Raw genomic sequence first — 15,341 nt, forward strand, 5'->3', positions numbered from 1 at the left:
GAAAGCAGAAGTGAAGGTGACACCTGGGACTCCTCAGACACAGCTGAACTTAGGGAGCCATGAGCCTCCCCTGCTCTGCTGTGTGGGCTGGGTTAGGTCAGGAAAATAATGTCCCAAGGACACAGGGCTTGAATGGAGTGTTAGAAATCTGAGTAGCTCTGGACAGATGCAGAAGAAAAAGCCTGTATCCAAAAAATGAGCTGCCACCAGGAGACAGAAATTATTGTGGACAACTGCAAAACTGGATTATGGAGCTGGTGCTGTTCTCTGGCCAGGTGAGCAAGGTTAGAATGCATAAAAGAGAGGGAGTGTGTCACAAAATCAGGGGCATGTTACCCATGGAATGCATGAATGAGACCAAGCAAAGAAAGAGAGACCAAGCATGAAAAATTAATTCTGCACATCCTAAAACTGCTCTGAAGAAGAAAAGGTGGAGAGGCTATGAAGGACTGTCTGGAGTAGCCACCTATAGCAACCTATCTTGGAATATTGCATCAGGCACCTGTAGCTTGGAAGGACTTTTTCCTGAGCAGTACTCAAGGAGCTCCATGGGGAATTCAGGTGTACAACAAATGTGTCCAGAACTTCTGTTCTTGTGTGCTAATCATTAGCCAAGATAGAATGGAAAGAAGTCTCAAACTGGAGATGCAAATCTTTTGGCCCCTGGTGAGAAGGGGAAGGTAACCAGCACGGACATTTGGGTGCCTTCAGCACTGGCTGATGGGGGCTGGACACAGGTGGAGGGGAATGGGCAGACCTGGGCATGAATGGAGAACGAACATGGGATAAACGTGGGTGGAGAGGAATGATGGTGATCTGTGGGGACAGGGCGGGGCACGGAGGAACCCTAAGAGCGGGTGGAGGGAAAGGGAACGAATCTGAGGGCACAAGGGGCTGACCTGGCTCTGCTGTCTATGGCACCAGAAACCTTTGCAGCCCCAAAATCCCCGTCCCTCCTCAGGATCCCACCCCGAGACAGACACACCCCGAGGGCCCCGGCCATCCCCGCCCTTCCCCAGCTCCGTCCGGGCGGTCCCCGCGCCCCCCCGGCCTCACTGCAGCCCCCGCCCCGGCCCGCCCCGGCCCCGCCCCTCCCGCCGCAGCCGCCGCGGCTCCGGGCCTGGGCAGGCGGCGGCGGGGGCGCCGCGCCGGGCGGGCGGCGGGGCCATGCTGGGCAAGGACTACATGCTGGCCATCGTCCTGGTCAACTGCGACGGTCAGCGCGGGCACGGCGGGCACGGGCACAGCCTGCGGGCTCAGGGGCGGGCCGCAGCAGCGGGGATGAGTTGTGGGGCCGGTGCCGGGTTGTGGGGCTCGAGTCGGGTTCTGAGCCGGGGTGGGGTTGCGGGGCCCAGGTCGGGTAGCGCGCCTGGGGTGGGGTTGCGGGGCCGATACCGAGTTGTGGGGCCGGGCCCCGAGGGTGGGAGCGGCGGCCGCGCCCGGCGCTGTCCGCGGTGCTGATCGGGGCCCGCGGCGTCCGGCCCGGCCCCGCCGCTCCCCGCCCCGCCAAGGTCGCCGGGAGCCCACCCGCTTCGGGGGCACCTCCATATCCACCTCCATATCTCCCCATCCCCGGGGCGCCCCCACCCTCCCAGCCCCGGGAGCCCCGCCCGGCCCCACAGCCCGGCCGGTCCGGGCGCGCCGCCCCCGCGGCCCGGGCTCGCTCCGGCCGTGCTGCGCCACGGGCTGGAGTCGGTGCCCGCGCAGGGCTGGGGGTGCGGGGCCACGGCGATCGCACCCTCCGGCTGCAGCCCCCGGGGCACCATCCTCTGCCCGGAGCCCGGCGTGTGTCCCGGCCCCTTTCCCGGCCGAGGACAGGGGAACGCTGGGCTGGCGGCCGCGGGCCGAGCCTGAGCCTGGTGCCCCGCAGGGTTCCCGCCTGGCAGGCCCAGGCTGCCCCTGCCCGCTGTGCCCTGCCGGGGTTCCGCTGTCTCCCCGGGAGCCAGCGAGGCAGTTCCCTGCACTGGGGTCTGCCTCTGCTGCAGCCTCGCTGGCATCGTGCCACGTTCCCTCGCCAGGCTCCTCTCCCGGCCCATGCACCCAGCCACGCACCCAGAGGCCACCGCAGGACTGCTCTGCTGCTGGGCAAAGCTGTTGGCTGCTCAGGGCAACTGCAAGATCTTTCTCCCCACCCCGTATCTCACACTCCCTCTCTGCACAGACAATCTCTGGAGCGACCAGAGCCTGGAGACAGACCCTGACCTTCCCCCAGGCTGGAGGAAAATCTGTGACTCTTTGGGTACCTATTACTGGCATGTGCCAACAGGCACGACACAGTGGCAGCACCCTGCACGCAGCACTGGCCCGGGAGGGCACACGGAGGCTGATGGAGATGACACACTCCAGGGAAGGGTAGGGAATGTGGGCATGGGTGTGAGGGCTGGTGTTGGATTCCACCCCTGGCAGAATCCTGCTGAAGGGCCCTCTGGGCATGACTGGTCCAGTGCCCCCTTGGAGCACCCTGTCTGTGTAACCCTCAAGTCCTGCTCAGCCCATTAATGTCTGGGGTTGAGCCCTTTGAAAGGCTCCAACAGGCCCCATCCAGGAGCTCCTCTTAGTTGGACTCGACTACCCAGGACGCTCACAAGCTTGTTGCAGTCCTGTAGTTGCAGTCCTGGGAGGGAGGGCTCCTACCTGGTGCCTCCTGACTGCCTCTCTTGCAGCTCTCACACCTTTCCTCTTCTCTCCAGGAATGCCAGGGCCCTGCAGGGAAGCACTCAGCAAAGGACCGGCCTATTCCCAGCCCCATGGCTTCGCTGTCCCGGAGGTGGGGCTGTCCTTGTGCTTTGCTGGCTTGTTTGTGGGCTGCCATTGATCCCTGAGCAGTGCTGGGCCCCCGTGCTGGCCCCAGAGCAGCCCCCCATGCTGAAACCAGCAGGACCATGCTGGGCACCCCATGGGATGCTTCCCAGCTGGTGGCATGGGGGTCAGCTGGTTCCAGGGCATCCTGATGCTTCCCTGGGTGCCCCAGGAGCACACAGAGGGAGCTTCCCCTCACTGCCCTGTCCCTCTGCAGGCACTCCCTGTCCTGGCATGGAGATGACTTCCAGCACAGCGCAGAGCCCGGCTCCAAGGTACTGCCAGCTTCACTGCCGCATCGTGGGCTGTGCTGGCAGAGGAGGAGGAGGGTGGCAGCTGGCAGGGATGTGGATGGGAGCCAGAGCAGGGGTGACCACTGTGGCTCAGTGAGGCGTGGGGACAGTGGTGGCTGTGCCAGGGGCACTGAAGCCCCTCGTGTCTCTGCTCAGTGCTTTGCTGTGCGCTCTCTGGGCTGGGTGGAGATCCCCGAGGAGGACCTGGCACCTGGCAAGAGCAGCATTGCCGTCAACAACTGCATCCAGCAGCTCTCCAACAGCAAGGGCCAGGGCTCTGCGGAGAACCAGGGCGAGGTAAGAGCCTGGGATGGTGCTGCCAGGCAGGGTTCCACCCCAAGGCTGCTGTTGCTGAGGCTGGACTGTGCTGGATGGGAGCAGGTGGTAGAGTCAACTCTCTACACACGGTCCCAGGTAGAGCAGGTGGGCGGGACAGGGCTGTTCCTTGGGAACAGAGCCAGGGTGCCTGGGTGGCTCCCCACACAAGGGAACGGTAACTGGGAAGGGCAGGGCTGACCCCGCAGCTGGGGCAGAGTAGGCTGCTGGGGAAGGGGTTTGCCTACACAGAGGTTGGGTGCTGGGGATGCCCAGGCTGTCTGCCAGGCTGAGGGAACCACTGCCCCTCTGCAGGGCCAGGACCTAGTGATGATTCTGAAGAAGGACACCATGAGCCTGGTGGACCCCCTGGACCGCAGCCTCATCCACCGCCAGCCCATCCTCAACATCCGTGTCTGGGGCGTTGGCTGCGACAACGGCAGGTGCCAGGGGCCAGGGCAGAGCTAGAGCCAGGGGGGTGGCTCTGCCCACCTGGGGGGAGGCACCCCAGCAGTGACCTGTCCCCTCTCCTCCCTCCCACTGCCACCACGGCTGCAGGGACAGGTAAGGGGGCACAGGGCTGGGGGGCAGTACGGGCAGGGGGCTGCCTCTGTCGGGGTCTCACTGCCTTGCTCGTGGCCTTGCAGAGACTTCGCCTTCGTGGCCAGTGACAAGGACACCTGCGTCCTCAAGTGTCACGTCTTCCACTGCAATGTGCCTGCCAAGGGCATCGCCAAGGCTCTGCATGAGATGTGCTCCAAGGTGGGACTCAGGGGCCACCGAGGGTGTGAGCATAGTCGGGGATCTCGGGGGTGAGGGGAGGCTCCGGGATCCCCGTCTCTTGCAGATCGTGGCCGAGCGAGCTGTAGCGAGCAGCAGGCTGCCCCGCGCCGCCACGCTGGAGCCCATCTCCGCCGAGGACCTGCCGCTGCAAGGTACCGTCCCCCAGCACTGCCGGCTGCTCCCCCTGCCCACAGTCCGCCTGTGAGCCAGAGCCCTCTGGCTTGTCCGGCTGTTTCCCCGGAGTCCTTGGGGATGTTGGGGACACGGCGGGGGACACAGGGGTAGCTCCTCTCCCGTCCTGGCAGTGGATATCCTAGAAGCGGTGAGGCAGTCGATGCAGACCTACGAGGCGCTGTACATCGGCAGCCTGCCCGTGCCCAGGGCCATGGGTAAGCGCCGCTGTTCCCCCGCAGTTGGGGGACGCCCAGGAAGCCCCTCCGTGCCGGACACGGCCGGGCAGCCGTGCCCTGGTGCTGGGCAGCCAGCCGGGGCCGAAGGGATGGGGTGTCCCTCTCCCCAGGGATGGATGTGTTGAACGAGGCCATCGAGAAGCTGACGAGGCGCCCTGGGCGGGAGAACTGGACGCCCTCTCTCATCTACGTGTCGGACACGGCCATGAGGGTGCACCCGGCGCAGGTGGGGAGGGAGCAGGGGGCTGCGGCCGGAGCGGGCACGGCGCTGCCCCCGGCAGAGCGGTCCTGGGGGGCGGCAGGGCTGCCCGGGCGGCGGCCGGGGCTGGATGGGCCCGCGGGGTCCCCGCAGGAGCCCGAGGAGGCGGCGCACATCTGGGAGTGCCAGGTGCGGTACGTGACCTTCCTGGGGGTGGGCCGGGACGCGCACACCTTCGCGCTCATCGTGGACACGGGGCGACGCTTCCAGTGCGCGGCCTTCTGGTGCGAGCCCGACGCCGGCACCATCTCGGAGGCGGTGCAGGCCGCCTGCATGGTGAGCACCGGCGGCACCGCGGCCGGGCACGCCCCGCCCTGGGGAGGCCGGGCTGTCCCCGGTGCCGAGTGCCCCGCGCTGCCTCTCGTGTCCCCGCAGGTGCAGTACCAGAAGTGCCTCGTGGCCGCTGCGCCGGGGGCGAAGGCGAAGAGCGCGGCCGGGCGGGGCCGGGCCGGGCCGGCGGCCGCGGGGGACGCTGCCCGCGGGGCGGCCAAGGCGGGGGGGAGCGGCGGCGGGGCGGGGGCCGGGGCCCGCAAGCGGGGACTCTTCTCCTTCCTGGAGGTGTTCCGCCTCCGGCGGGCCCTCCTGCACAGCCCGTAGCGGGCCGAGCCGGGCCGGGGCCGGGGCCGGAGCCGCCGGGGAGGAGCCCCCGGCCCCGACCCCGGCCCAGCCCCGGCCCCGGCCCCGAGCGCGGCCCCCGGCGGGGCGGGGACAGGCCCGGCCCCGCCCCTCCCGCCCCTCCCCGCCTCACGGGCCGGAAGGGGCGGGGCCGGGCGTGACGTGGCGGGATGGCGGAGTCCTACGTGAAGCCGGGTGAGGGGGCGAGGGGCGCGCGCGGCACTTCCGGTGCGGGGGGGGGGTCCCGGTCCCGGTCCTGGTCCCGGGACACCGCGGGTCTGCCCGGGCGTGGCTGCGGGGCCGCCACCGGGGATCGGCTCCGCCGGGCTCCGTGTGTAGGGGGACGCCGCGTCCGTTCCGGGTGCGGGGAGCGCCGGGAGGGACGTGCCGGGAGGTCTTGCTTGGCGCGGGGGCTCCTCGGTCTCCTCCGGTCTCACGGCGCCCTTCGCTGCTGCAGGGAACCAGGAGCGCGGCTGGAACGACCCCCCCCAGTTCTCGTACGGGCTGCAGGCGCAGGCCGGGGGCTCCCGCCGGACCCCGCTCACCCGCCGGGCCCCCCCTCCGCCCGCGGGGGCACCCCCAGGTCAGCACCGCAGGGCCCCACAGCTCCTCAGCTCTGCCCGGCCGAGCCCCAGGGGCCGCTCCCCGCCGGGACCCGCGGGAACTGCGGCCCGGCTTCCGCAGCCGCGGTGCTGGGGGCGGCGGAGCCGTGGCTCGGGGCCTCCCCCTTGTGCGGGGCTCGCTGCCAGCCGGGTCCGAGCTGACGGGCTCGGCGCCTCTGCCCTGCAGGTGCCCCCCCGGGCCCGCCCAGCGCCCCCGCCGACCCCGCAGCGCCGCCGCCCCGGGCGCTGGGGCCGCCCCCGCAGGGCTCTGCCGGCGCTGCCCCGCGGGCCGAGGCCCGGCCGAGCGCGGCGGGCCCGGAGCAGGAGGAGTGCAGCGTGTCCGCCGACACCGTCCTTGCCCCGCTGCGGGCAGCCCTGGACGCCTGCCGGGCCACGGTGCAGGTGAGGCTGCGGCCCCTCCCGCCGCCCTGAGCCGCGGTGCCGGCGGGACGGCAGCCGGGGCAGCCAGGCAGGGGCTGCCGCTTTCCAGGAGACCTGAGGGGGGAAGAGAGCCGCCCCTGCCCCGGGGCTGCCCAGAGCTGGCGGGGGCACATCCCCCTCACTCCCAGCTCACCTCTGCTTCCAGAAACAAGTGTGCAATGACATCGGGCGGCGGCTGACAGTGCTGGAGGACGCCTGGGCTCAGGGGAAGCTGTCGGCACCAGTGAGGAAGAGGATGAACCTCCTGGTGCAAGGTATGGGGTGAAGGGGGCTGCAGCCGCAGCAGGCCCTTGGGCAGAGGCACACGCGGGACGGTGGATCCTGCGCCCCTGACGGGGCTGTCCCCTGTCCTGGCAGAGCTTCAGCAGCAGCACTGGGATGCAGCTGATGAGATCCACCGCTCGCTTATGGTGGACCATGTGAACGAGGTGAGCCAGTGGATGGTGGGCGTCAAACGCCTCATTGCTGAGACGCGGGACCTGCCCAGCGGACACACGGACGGCAGCGCTGACACCGAGCCCGCGACTGAGCCCGTGACTGAGCCCGCGACTGAGCCCGCGGCCGAGCCGGAGCAGGAGGAGCCCTGACAGCAGGGACGGGGCTGTGGACTGTGAGCGGGGCAGCCCCTACCCAGGGCCACCGGCAGGAACAGAGCCCCTGCTGCTGGAGGGAGTCTGGGCACCCCCTCTGCCTCCCAATCCTCATCCAGGAAAAGGGGATTTTAATCATTGCGACATTTTAGTGGCGATTCATTATGTTTAATAAACAGCACCAACCTGCCCCCTCCCACAGTCTCCCTGAGGGTTCTGGCACTGACAGGTCCTGGAGCTCCCAGGGTCAGCAGGAGATGGGATTGCTGGGTGAGGCCATGGCTGCTTCATCGGGCTTGGCCATATCAAGGGAAGAATTCAACATCTGGCTGGAGCAGGCAGTACTGTGTGTCCCTGCTGCACTGTGTCCTCCAAAGCTCGGCCCCTCATCTGGCAGTGGTGGGCCTGCAGCAGACCCAGGGCCCAGCCCTGCTGCAGGAGGGGTCTGGGCTGGCTGCAGAGGCCGATGTGCCAGCAGCTCCTGGCATGAGCAGGGTTTGTGCTGCTCCCATCTGGGCACAGCTCAGAGTCTGGAGCCCAAGAGACCTGGGTGACCTCAGGGAGGTCCAGGGAGAGACAGATGCCCCGGTCAGGTGTTAACTGTGCTGTTCTCCCCGTGTTCATGGGATGGCCTCAGCACCTGCCTCCACCACAGCTGAGAACAGACCCCCAGGCTCTCACTACATGCAGGGTCACCCTCTGCACCCTCCTGGTGCTGCTCACCTCCCCTCCTTGGGGGCGAGGACCCCGCTGAGCCCTGACAAAGACACACACCATGTTAGCACAGGGGTTTCACGGTGTTTATTGATCAAGCATGAGCTCCTAGGCAATTGCACCAGCCACTTGTGCTAGAGCCTGAGGTGTCACATGTCCATCCCCAGCATCAGAGAGGGCTGCAGCCAGCTGGTCACGGTGCCAGCACCTCCACGAGGCCCAGGAACAGGCCCAGCCATGGCCTGGAGACGAGGAGATGGAAACTCAGATGTCCATCTCAAACTGGTCTTGATCTGCAAGGGCACGGATGGATACAGGACCAGGGTTAGGATGGGGCTGGCTTGGCAGACACGGGCAGGCAAAGGGAGCAGGAGCTGGAACTGGGCCAGGTTGGGATCTTGCCTTGTCCCATGCCCCGGGCAGGTGGTCCCTGGGCAGGGGCCGTGGCCCTGGGCTGCTCACCTGGCATGGCCTCTTCGCTCTCATTCCGCTCCTTGAGCTCCTCCAGCTTGACGAGGCTGGACTGGGCCAGGGATGTGACACCGGGGGTCTGGGGCAGGCAGCAGGGAGGGGTCCTGGCCGCGGGTGAACTCTTGCACTCCAGCAGGAACTTGCGGTCGCAGATGATGCGGGTACCTGCCAAAAGCACGGGGCTGTCAGGCACTGCTGGCCTGGCCACCCCGCCCTGAGCCCCTCGGCCCAGAGCAGGGGTGGGACCCAGTGCTCGGCCATGGCTCATGGACACATCTGCCTCTGGAGCCACCACGTCTGGCTTCCCACAAGGCAGCCTGTGACACCCATCCTGCTCAGCAGCTATTCCCCACATTATTCCTCCCCTCCAGGCTCCTGGGGCTCTGCAGGGTGCAGCACAAGGGGGTCCAGCCTCCCAAGGACTACCCCATGGTGTAGCCTGGAGGGCAGGGCCGGTCGTGGGGCACACAGCGAGGCCCCAGCCTGCTGGCCAGGCAGCAACAGCTTTGTATAGCACCCTGTTCCAGGGTGGAGCAGCAAGGGCTGGGTATCCCACCTCAGGGACCTGTTCCCATTGTCTCAGCCAGCCACCTGCTGGTCCCTGCAGGAGGACAACAGCTGCGTTTGATGGGACATCTCCTCCTCCAGCCTGCTGGGTGTGCAGTGTCCACCCCGGGCACACGCTGCCTCCTCCCCATGCTCCAACTGCCTGCCAGCAACGCCTGAGGTGGCACCAGCCTGTGTGCCACGCCTGAGGCCCTGCTGTCCCCTGCCCATCCCTCCCTGCAGCCCAGCACCCGTTCCCTGCCAGGCTCTGGCAGAGGGTGCAGCCCGGGGTTCCAGGAGCCCAGAGCTGCTGCCCGAGGTGCCAGCCTGGAGCTCCTGCTGGGCACTGCAAACATCTTACACAGCCCACACCTGCACAGCCCTGCAGCACCGGGCTGGGCTCTCGTCCCAGAGCAGCTTAACTGAAGGCACAGACAGAGCCAGTGCCCACAGGGTGGGCACCTGGGGCTCAACCCAAACATGGCCAGCTCAGGAATGAGGGACATGCTTCCCTGAGGACAGAGAGCAAAGGAAAAGGACCTGCTAAGTGGCTGACCCAGGGGGTCAGAAGGGGGAAGGAGGACAGGTCTGGGGGAGCCCTGCCACCCAGGGCTGGTGAACTCAAGTGGGCACAGACTCTGCCATTTGTTACCCCCACGCTCTCTCTGGATCCAGGCAGCCTGGCCTGAGGGACCAGCACTGCACTCACCAGCCCCCTGGCATTGCCACCAGCTCTCTCCCCAGAAGAACAAGGCCCTGCCTCTGCCTGTACCCCCCTGTAACCACAGGGCAGTCATGGTCCAAACTTTGAGCAGGATCTTCCTACAAAACTTGGGGGTTCCCTTTTCCACTTTAGTGGAGGCTGCTGGGGCCACTTGGATCTGGTGCCCTGGTGTCCTCAGGGAAGGAGCTGTGCAGGGAAGAACCCAGCAAGGGACCTGTGCAGCAAAGAGCTGCCTCTTTGGCAGGGCTGGGGTGGCCAAGGCTGTTCCAGGGACAGCCCCATCCCCATCCCGAGTCTTGCCCCCTGGTGTCATGGAGCACACCCATGAGAGCACACCCTGGAGAGCTGCAGCCCTCCAGGATGGGCACACAGTGGCTCCCCAGGATGGGCCAGGAGGAAGTGGCACTGCTTGCTGCAGCCAAGGAACACACAGAAGTGGGCACCCTGCCCCAGAGAGCACACACCTACTAACACAACACTGCTTGTTTCCAATTCAGCTGCTGCTGCCACGTGTCCCCTGCCCATGTCAGGGCATCAGACTGGGTGAACCTTAAGGCCACTTCCAACACAAACCTTTCTGTGACTCATTCTGTGTGTATCTCCTTTGGGGTTGGCACTACCACTGGGGCAGCAGCAGTTCAATTTTTTTTTTGCATTTCATCCTCAAACACCAAGAAAAATATCTGAATATACCATCCAGTAGTGCCTCTGAGGTTGATTTGCCTGTGGTACGTAGATACTGCTTGTGCACTTTGGGTTGTCAGTACTTCTTTATGCTTTTACTGGGAAACTCTGCTGCTGCATGTAAGGATTTGTCTGGATAAGGTGGAAGAAGGTGAAGTCTCCACCTGGTCTGAGATTGATCCATTGCATTAGACACTATGTGCACTGGAGTTTCCTGCTGAGGAATGGATTCCATGTAGTTACTGCATTGCTTTGGAGCAAAAGCAGAACTAAGCACAGTCCAAGTGCAGAAAGTGGAGAACTGGGTCAGGAGCTAACATTCATCTTAAGCAGTGTGCTAAAATCCTCTTCTTCCTCACAGAAGGCCTGAGGAGCTCTTAGCAGATTCACAGCATTACAAGAAGCTTACAGCTGAACCTATTACATCTTCCTCTAATGGGAAGCACTTTTCTAAGATCTGCTTCTGGATAGGTGAACAACCCTGCATTCACCTGTCACTCTTGTCAGCCCTTCTTTGCAGCCCTGAGCAAAACCTGATCTCTCAGGTGACACCTGCCAGAAGTGCCAGAAGCAGCAGAACTAATCCAGAAGGAAAAGACCATAACACAGAAGCAGGTTCACACCAATAAAAGGCTCACAAGTGGCAGGGGCAAGGACTCTGCAGACCCCTGTGGCTCCAAACCCTCCCAACCTGACTGCACCCATGTGCTCAGGACGTGACCCTGGGGAGATGTCACCCAGCATGGCAGCAGCTGCTGGGGACAATAACATACAGCCCTTTCCAAAATTCTCACACACAACCTATAAATGCTGTTTGCCTTTTATTGAGTATTCAGGTAAATATTTCACATTAATACAGTCTACATAAAGTAGAGCCACTATACGACATGAAATTTACTCAGCTTTTCCTTGTAAGTCTGTAAACAATTATACAGGTATTACCACCCTAAAAGGTCAAAATCATGTCATCACCTAGTTCTCTGCTGCATACAAGGAGCATTCAGTAGTGTTTAGCCAAAAAGCACTAGTTTTGTCTGATTTTTAAGTTTGAAGTGGCTAAACTAACTGGAGAACAGAATCAGTTTGTATAGGTAAGTCAATTTGTTCTTATCCAACGGGCAATCGAGATTCCATTGTTACAGCCCACAGAAAATCGCTTAGTTAGGCACATGAAAAAAATCCCCAGGGTTCTTCAAGGTCATAAAGATTCCCAAACCAGGCTAAAAAAGGACAGACCCCTTTAAATCAGTTGACGTACTTGAGATGCATGTTTCCAATGTGAGGTGCCCAGGTGCCAGGCCAAATCTACAGCAAGAAATAAAAAGACAAATCTATTATAAAAACAAATAAAGGTTCCTTTAACAGTGTTTTACCACTGAGGGCCAGCATAAGGCTTCCCTCAAAATACAACCAGACTGTCCAAAGGCAGGAGCTCTTCAGCTCTGGCCAAGGTCTGACTGACAACCTGCAAGGTGCCGAGTATGGAAATAAACCCTCTCACTTGTACCAGTCCATTACCTGGCTGAGCAGTCTTGAAATGCTGCTTGTTTTACCTGGAAGGTTTGGTATCAATAGCACCATGGATATTTTATGACACATGCACACACACACACACACACTGTAGGGAAAAGTCATGCAAACAACCTCAATCCTAGGTTCAAAGAAGAGAAAAAACCAAATGTGTCACCCAGCCAAAACTGGGTCTCACAGCACCACATAAAGCCCCAGGAAAGCACAGGTGGGAGAAGACAGCCACACTACCTGCTGAGCATCAGTACATTCTGTTGAGTTCTGGACAACTTTGATCATGGGATTCCAGGCAGGATCTGGAGTATGGAGCCCGTTAAAGAGGGGCCCTCCTGGGCCATCTGCCAGCTGAGGGTGCGAGGGGATCAGAGTGCCGCCGTACATGGAGATGGGCAGGCCCTGAGGGGACAAGAGAGCTCTGGTGAGGGACATGGGAAGGGTGGCTCTAGGAGCAGACACAGCCAGGCCTCCTCCATCCCAGTACTGGCAGGAATCTCAGCCCTGTCAAGGAACACTGGGGCAGAATGTGGACACAGTGATTTCAGAGCTGGAGATTCCAGCCAGTTTAGCCATTTCTCTGAACTTACACCTAAGCAGAGGCTGCAGCACACACAGAGTTTTCAGGTAAGCCCACAAAGCCAGGCCAGCAGCTGAACACTGTGACCTCAGTGTTCCCTCCTCTCTGCAGCACAGGACAGCAAAGTGCACACAGGGCTGCACTGATCCGGCCAGACTGGGTTTAAGATCTTCCCTTATTCCTAATGACCATCTAAAATAATTCTGCCTATTCAGAAAGAGCAAGTTATAGAGCAGCTTTTTGCAATTAGAAGAATTCTCTTCCTATGTGTGAATGGCTCTGCTTTACCACATAGATGCCAAGACCACATGCTATGGGAGTCCTCTCCTCCTGCCACTTCCCTAAGGGAGGTGTGGGGCATTGTGGCCATGATTTGTGCTGAAAGCATTAAGCAAACTTGTAATCACCCTCAGGAGCTGGGCAAGCTTTGTGAAACATTTCAGGAGACTGAGCTTCTGAGAGATGAAACACCGAAGAGTGATGAAGGCCTTCAGCTACTGACCAGAGAGTATCTGCAACCTACAAACTCTGGCTTTGTTTAGACCTGCCTCCAGGCTTGGGCACCTTTTCTGGTCAGTTCTGGGATAAAAGAAGGTTCAGGACTGGGGTAACAAGCAATGGCAGCAGAGGCACACACACACAGGGTGAACAGGCAGAACAGGAGATGCAATAAAGCCAGGCCCTGGCCATTTCATAAATCCAACTCTCTGTAACTTACTTTAGAAAAATCCACAAAACTATTTGGCATAGGTTGGTGGAAAATATTCGAGGGAGCCACTATTCCAGAATCATCTCTCTCCATTGGCTGATGCTGAGAAAACGTGCCCGGGTCTGACAGCTGCTGATGCATTGGATGACTTCCCATGACAGGCTGAGACCAACCCGACAAGCCTTCTGCAAAGAGATGAAAAACAGCTGATGAAACTCACTGCACTCACTCGAGCAGAATTCAGCAGCTGCACACACCTAAGGCCACCCAAAGGCACCCTGAAAACACACAGCCACAGAGGGATCTCAGGTATCCAGACAAGGGTGGAGAAAATGGGGACTACCACGAACTGTGAGTTCCACATGTCCACTGCAAAATGGCTAAAATCCAACAGAGCTCCCAACACTACCTGTAAGCACATACAAGCTTTTCTAAAAAACACACAGCAATGCTGAGACATGAGTTAACCAAAGTGTGGAGGGCTTCACTGAAGCATATAACAAATGCAGGACTCAAACGTTTGTATTGAAAGTTACCAATGGAAACACTCTACACCTCAAATGCTGCACCTCCTCCTTTCCACAAAATCCAACTACCAGGAAACTGAACGTAAAACTTCAGCTGTTTCAAAGTCATTCTTTGGGAACCAAGGCTGCCTGGAACAGAAGTTATCCCATACTGTTCAAGAGTCATGAGGAAATCAGTGCAAAAACCAGCATCCACAGCTCTGTGTCCCTGGGTGCATCAGCTGCACCTCAGCTGACACTGTAAAATTTGAGTGGAAAACAAGAGAGAGACCTGGACAAAGAGAGCCAACAGTCAGGCCTAGAAACAGCCCCCTGAACAGATAGAAAGTGTTTACTCTAAGCTCTGGATCATTCAGAGGACTCTGTATGAGGTCTCTGCACCATTTCAGGCTCACAAGTGCCTTGATCCAGGCGAGTGAGAACCACCAGCACCACGAGGGCAAACCACAGCATCTCCATCTGTGCTCTCCCACCACTGCCACCAGCTCTCCCCTTGGACATTCTCCATGGGAGTACAGACCGTGGAGCTTTACTCCTCCTGTCCAACCCTCCTTCCAGACTCATCATCCCTGCGAGAGCCCTGCAGCGTGTGTGCAGCACACTCACCAGACACGCTGTTGACGCCGAAGGACCAGATGCCGCTGTGGCCCACGGGCGCGGTGAAGTTGGTGCCCAGGGGCGTGGGGGTGACGGAGCCGCCCTGGCGGATCCTGGCCAACCTCTCGGTCCCGATGGGAGGCGGCACCTTCCTGTCAGGGTTGGTGTTACCCGATTTTGGCTGGCCCAAGTTAGCAGGGGCAGAAGCAGCTGAGAGGGGCGAAGATGATCCTGAGGAAACTGATGGGATAGGAGATTCACCTGCTGAAGAGAGTATTTCTCTTGCTTAATTACATACAAAGTAGCAAGTGTAAATGCCAGCCCACTTATTTCCCCGATATTATCTCAAAGTAAATGATAAAATGTTTTAAAGGTTTTTTTTTGGCAAGTATTCAAGTTTTTCACAGAAATTCTGTCTAAGAATTATTTGAATTCTAAAATCCACATTATAACACAAATGCTTTCAGCCATCAGAATCATGATATTCTCATGACATAGCGGTGTATCTAAGTGAATTACAAGAAAGAGTAAGAAACATGGAAGAGTTTCAGGAAGAGGTGAAAACATCAGCCAAAATACCATAAATATCTAAGCAGCCTGGTTTTGGTATCCACCACTTCCAGCAGAAGAGAAATCAGACAGCTTCCCAAAGCCACAGGTGTGACCCAAGAGCATAAAGTCCCGCCAACTTCAGAAGTGTCACTGACTCTCCTTGGGAAATCCAACTTCCTTTGAGCACTCATTTAAACATTTTGGTTCTTAGAGTGGCAATGAAGTTGCATGCAGTGACATGAAAAACCTCTTCAGCTAAGACTCTGAATCAAAAACCCATATTTTCCGGAAAGCTACTTCCATGTTCTTTCCATTAGGAGGAAAACCCACTGTTACCTTGGATGATGCTTAGAGATTTTGGAACATTTTAAGTATAATTACAGATCCCAATTAAAAAAAAAAAGAAAAAAGAAAAAAAGAAAAGAAGAAAAAAGGCAAGTATAACTTCAAACCATGGCTAACATGACATTTTCACCTAATGTTGCACTCATACTACTTAGAGGGGCATCTTTAGCTTGGTGTAATCACCTCCACTCCCCCACAGCTTCATTGCTCTCTCCTCTCAAGAGCCTACAGTGACTCATTTTTCTGCCCAAATACACCTTT

The 15,341-nt window shown here is 60.0% G+C and overlaps 3 protein-coding genes across 13 annotated transcripts in view; 2 read left to right on the forward strand and 1 right to left on the reverse strand.

Annotated features, from left to right (window-relative positions):
- Positions 1-1,047: 1,047 nt before the first annotated feature.
- On the forward strand, positions 1,048-5,463 carry APBB3 (amyloid beta precursor protein binding family B member 3). Its single transcript, XM_071443053.1, has 12 exons — positions 1,048-1,216; positions 2,162-2,352; positions 2,691-2,767; positions 3,017-3,074; positions 3,249-3,389; positions 3,723-3,850; positions 3,966-3,971; positions 4,055-4,169; positions 4,255-4,342; positions 4,496-4,579; positions 4,711-5,135; positions 5,235-5,463. The coding sequence occupies exons 1-12, from the start codon at positions 1,168-1,170 to the stop codon at positions 5,454-5,456; spliced, it is 1,584 nt and encodes a 527-aa protein (XP_071299154.1). The 5' UTR covers positions 1,048-1,167; the 3' UTR covers positions 5,457-5,463.
- A 66-nt stretch (positions 5,464-5,529) lies between these two features.
- On the forward strand, positions 5,530-7,303 carry SRA1 (steroid receptor RNA activator 1). The gene is made up of 5 exons (XM_071443052.1): positions 5,530-5,669; positions 5,932-6,057; positions 6,264-6,478; positions 6,663-6,771; positions 6,875-7,303. The coding sequence occupies exons 1-5, from the start codon at positions 5,645-5,647 to the stop codon at positions 7,102-7,104; spliced, it is 705 nt and encodes a 234-aa protein (XP_071299153.1). The 5' UTR covers positions 5,530-5,644; the 3' UTR covers positions 7,105-7,303.
- Positions 7,304-7,893: 590 nt separating this feature from the next.
- ANKHD1 (ankyrin repeat and KH domain containing 1) overlaps positions 7,894-15,341 on the reverse strand; it is a 100,403-nt gene continuing 92,955 nt past the window's right edge. For 6 of the 11 annotated variants that reach the window (XM_071443045.1, XM_071443043.1, XM_071443047.1 and 3 more), the window contains 5 exons: positions 14,193-14,447; positions 13,069-13,244; positions 12,008-12,172; positions 8,284-8,457; positions 7,894-8,114 (listed from right to left, as the gene is read on the reverse strand). In XM_071443045.1, the coding sequence (XP_071299146.1) occupies positions 7,971-8,114; positions 8,284-8,457; positions 12,008-12,172; positions 13,069-13,244; positions 14,193-14,447 (914 nt within the window). In that variant the 3' untranslated portion in view covers positions 7,894-7,970. Of the gene's footprint in view, positions 8,115-8,283; positions 8,458-11,054; positions 11,552-12,007; positions 12,173-13,068; positions 13,245-14,192; positions 14,448-15,341 lie in introns of those variants that run through there. The other 5 variants (XM_071443048.1, XM_071443042.1, XM_071443046.1 and 2 more) reach the window with 4 other exon arrangements.

Source organism: Agelaius tricolor, unplaced genomic scaffold (assembly GCF_023055355.1).
Source record: "Agelaius tricolor isolate 1412-34295 unplaced genomic scaffold, bAgeTri1.0.p SCAF_18, whole genome shotgun sequence".
In the NCBI taxonomy this organism is placed as follows: domain Eukaryota; kingdom Metazoa; phylum Chordata; class Aves; order Passeriformes; family Icteridae; genus Agelaius; species Agelaius tricolor.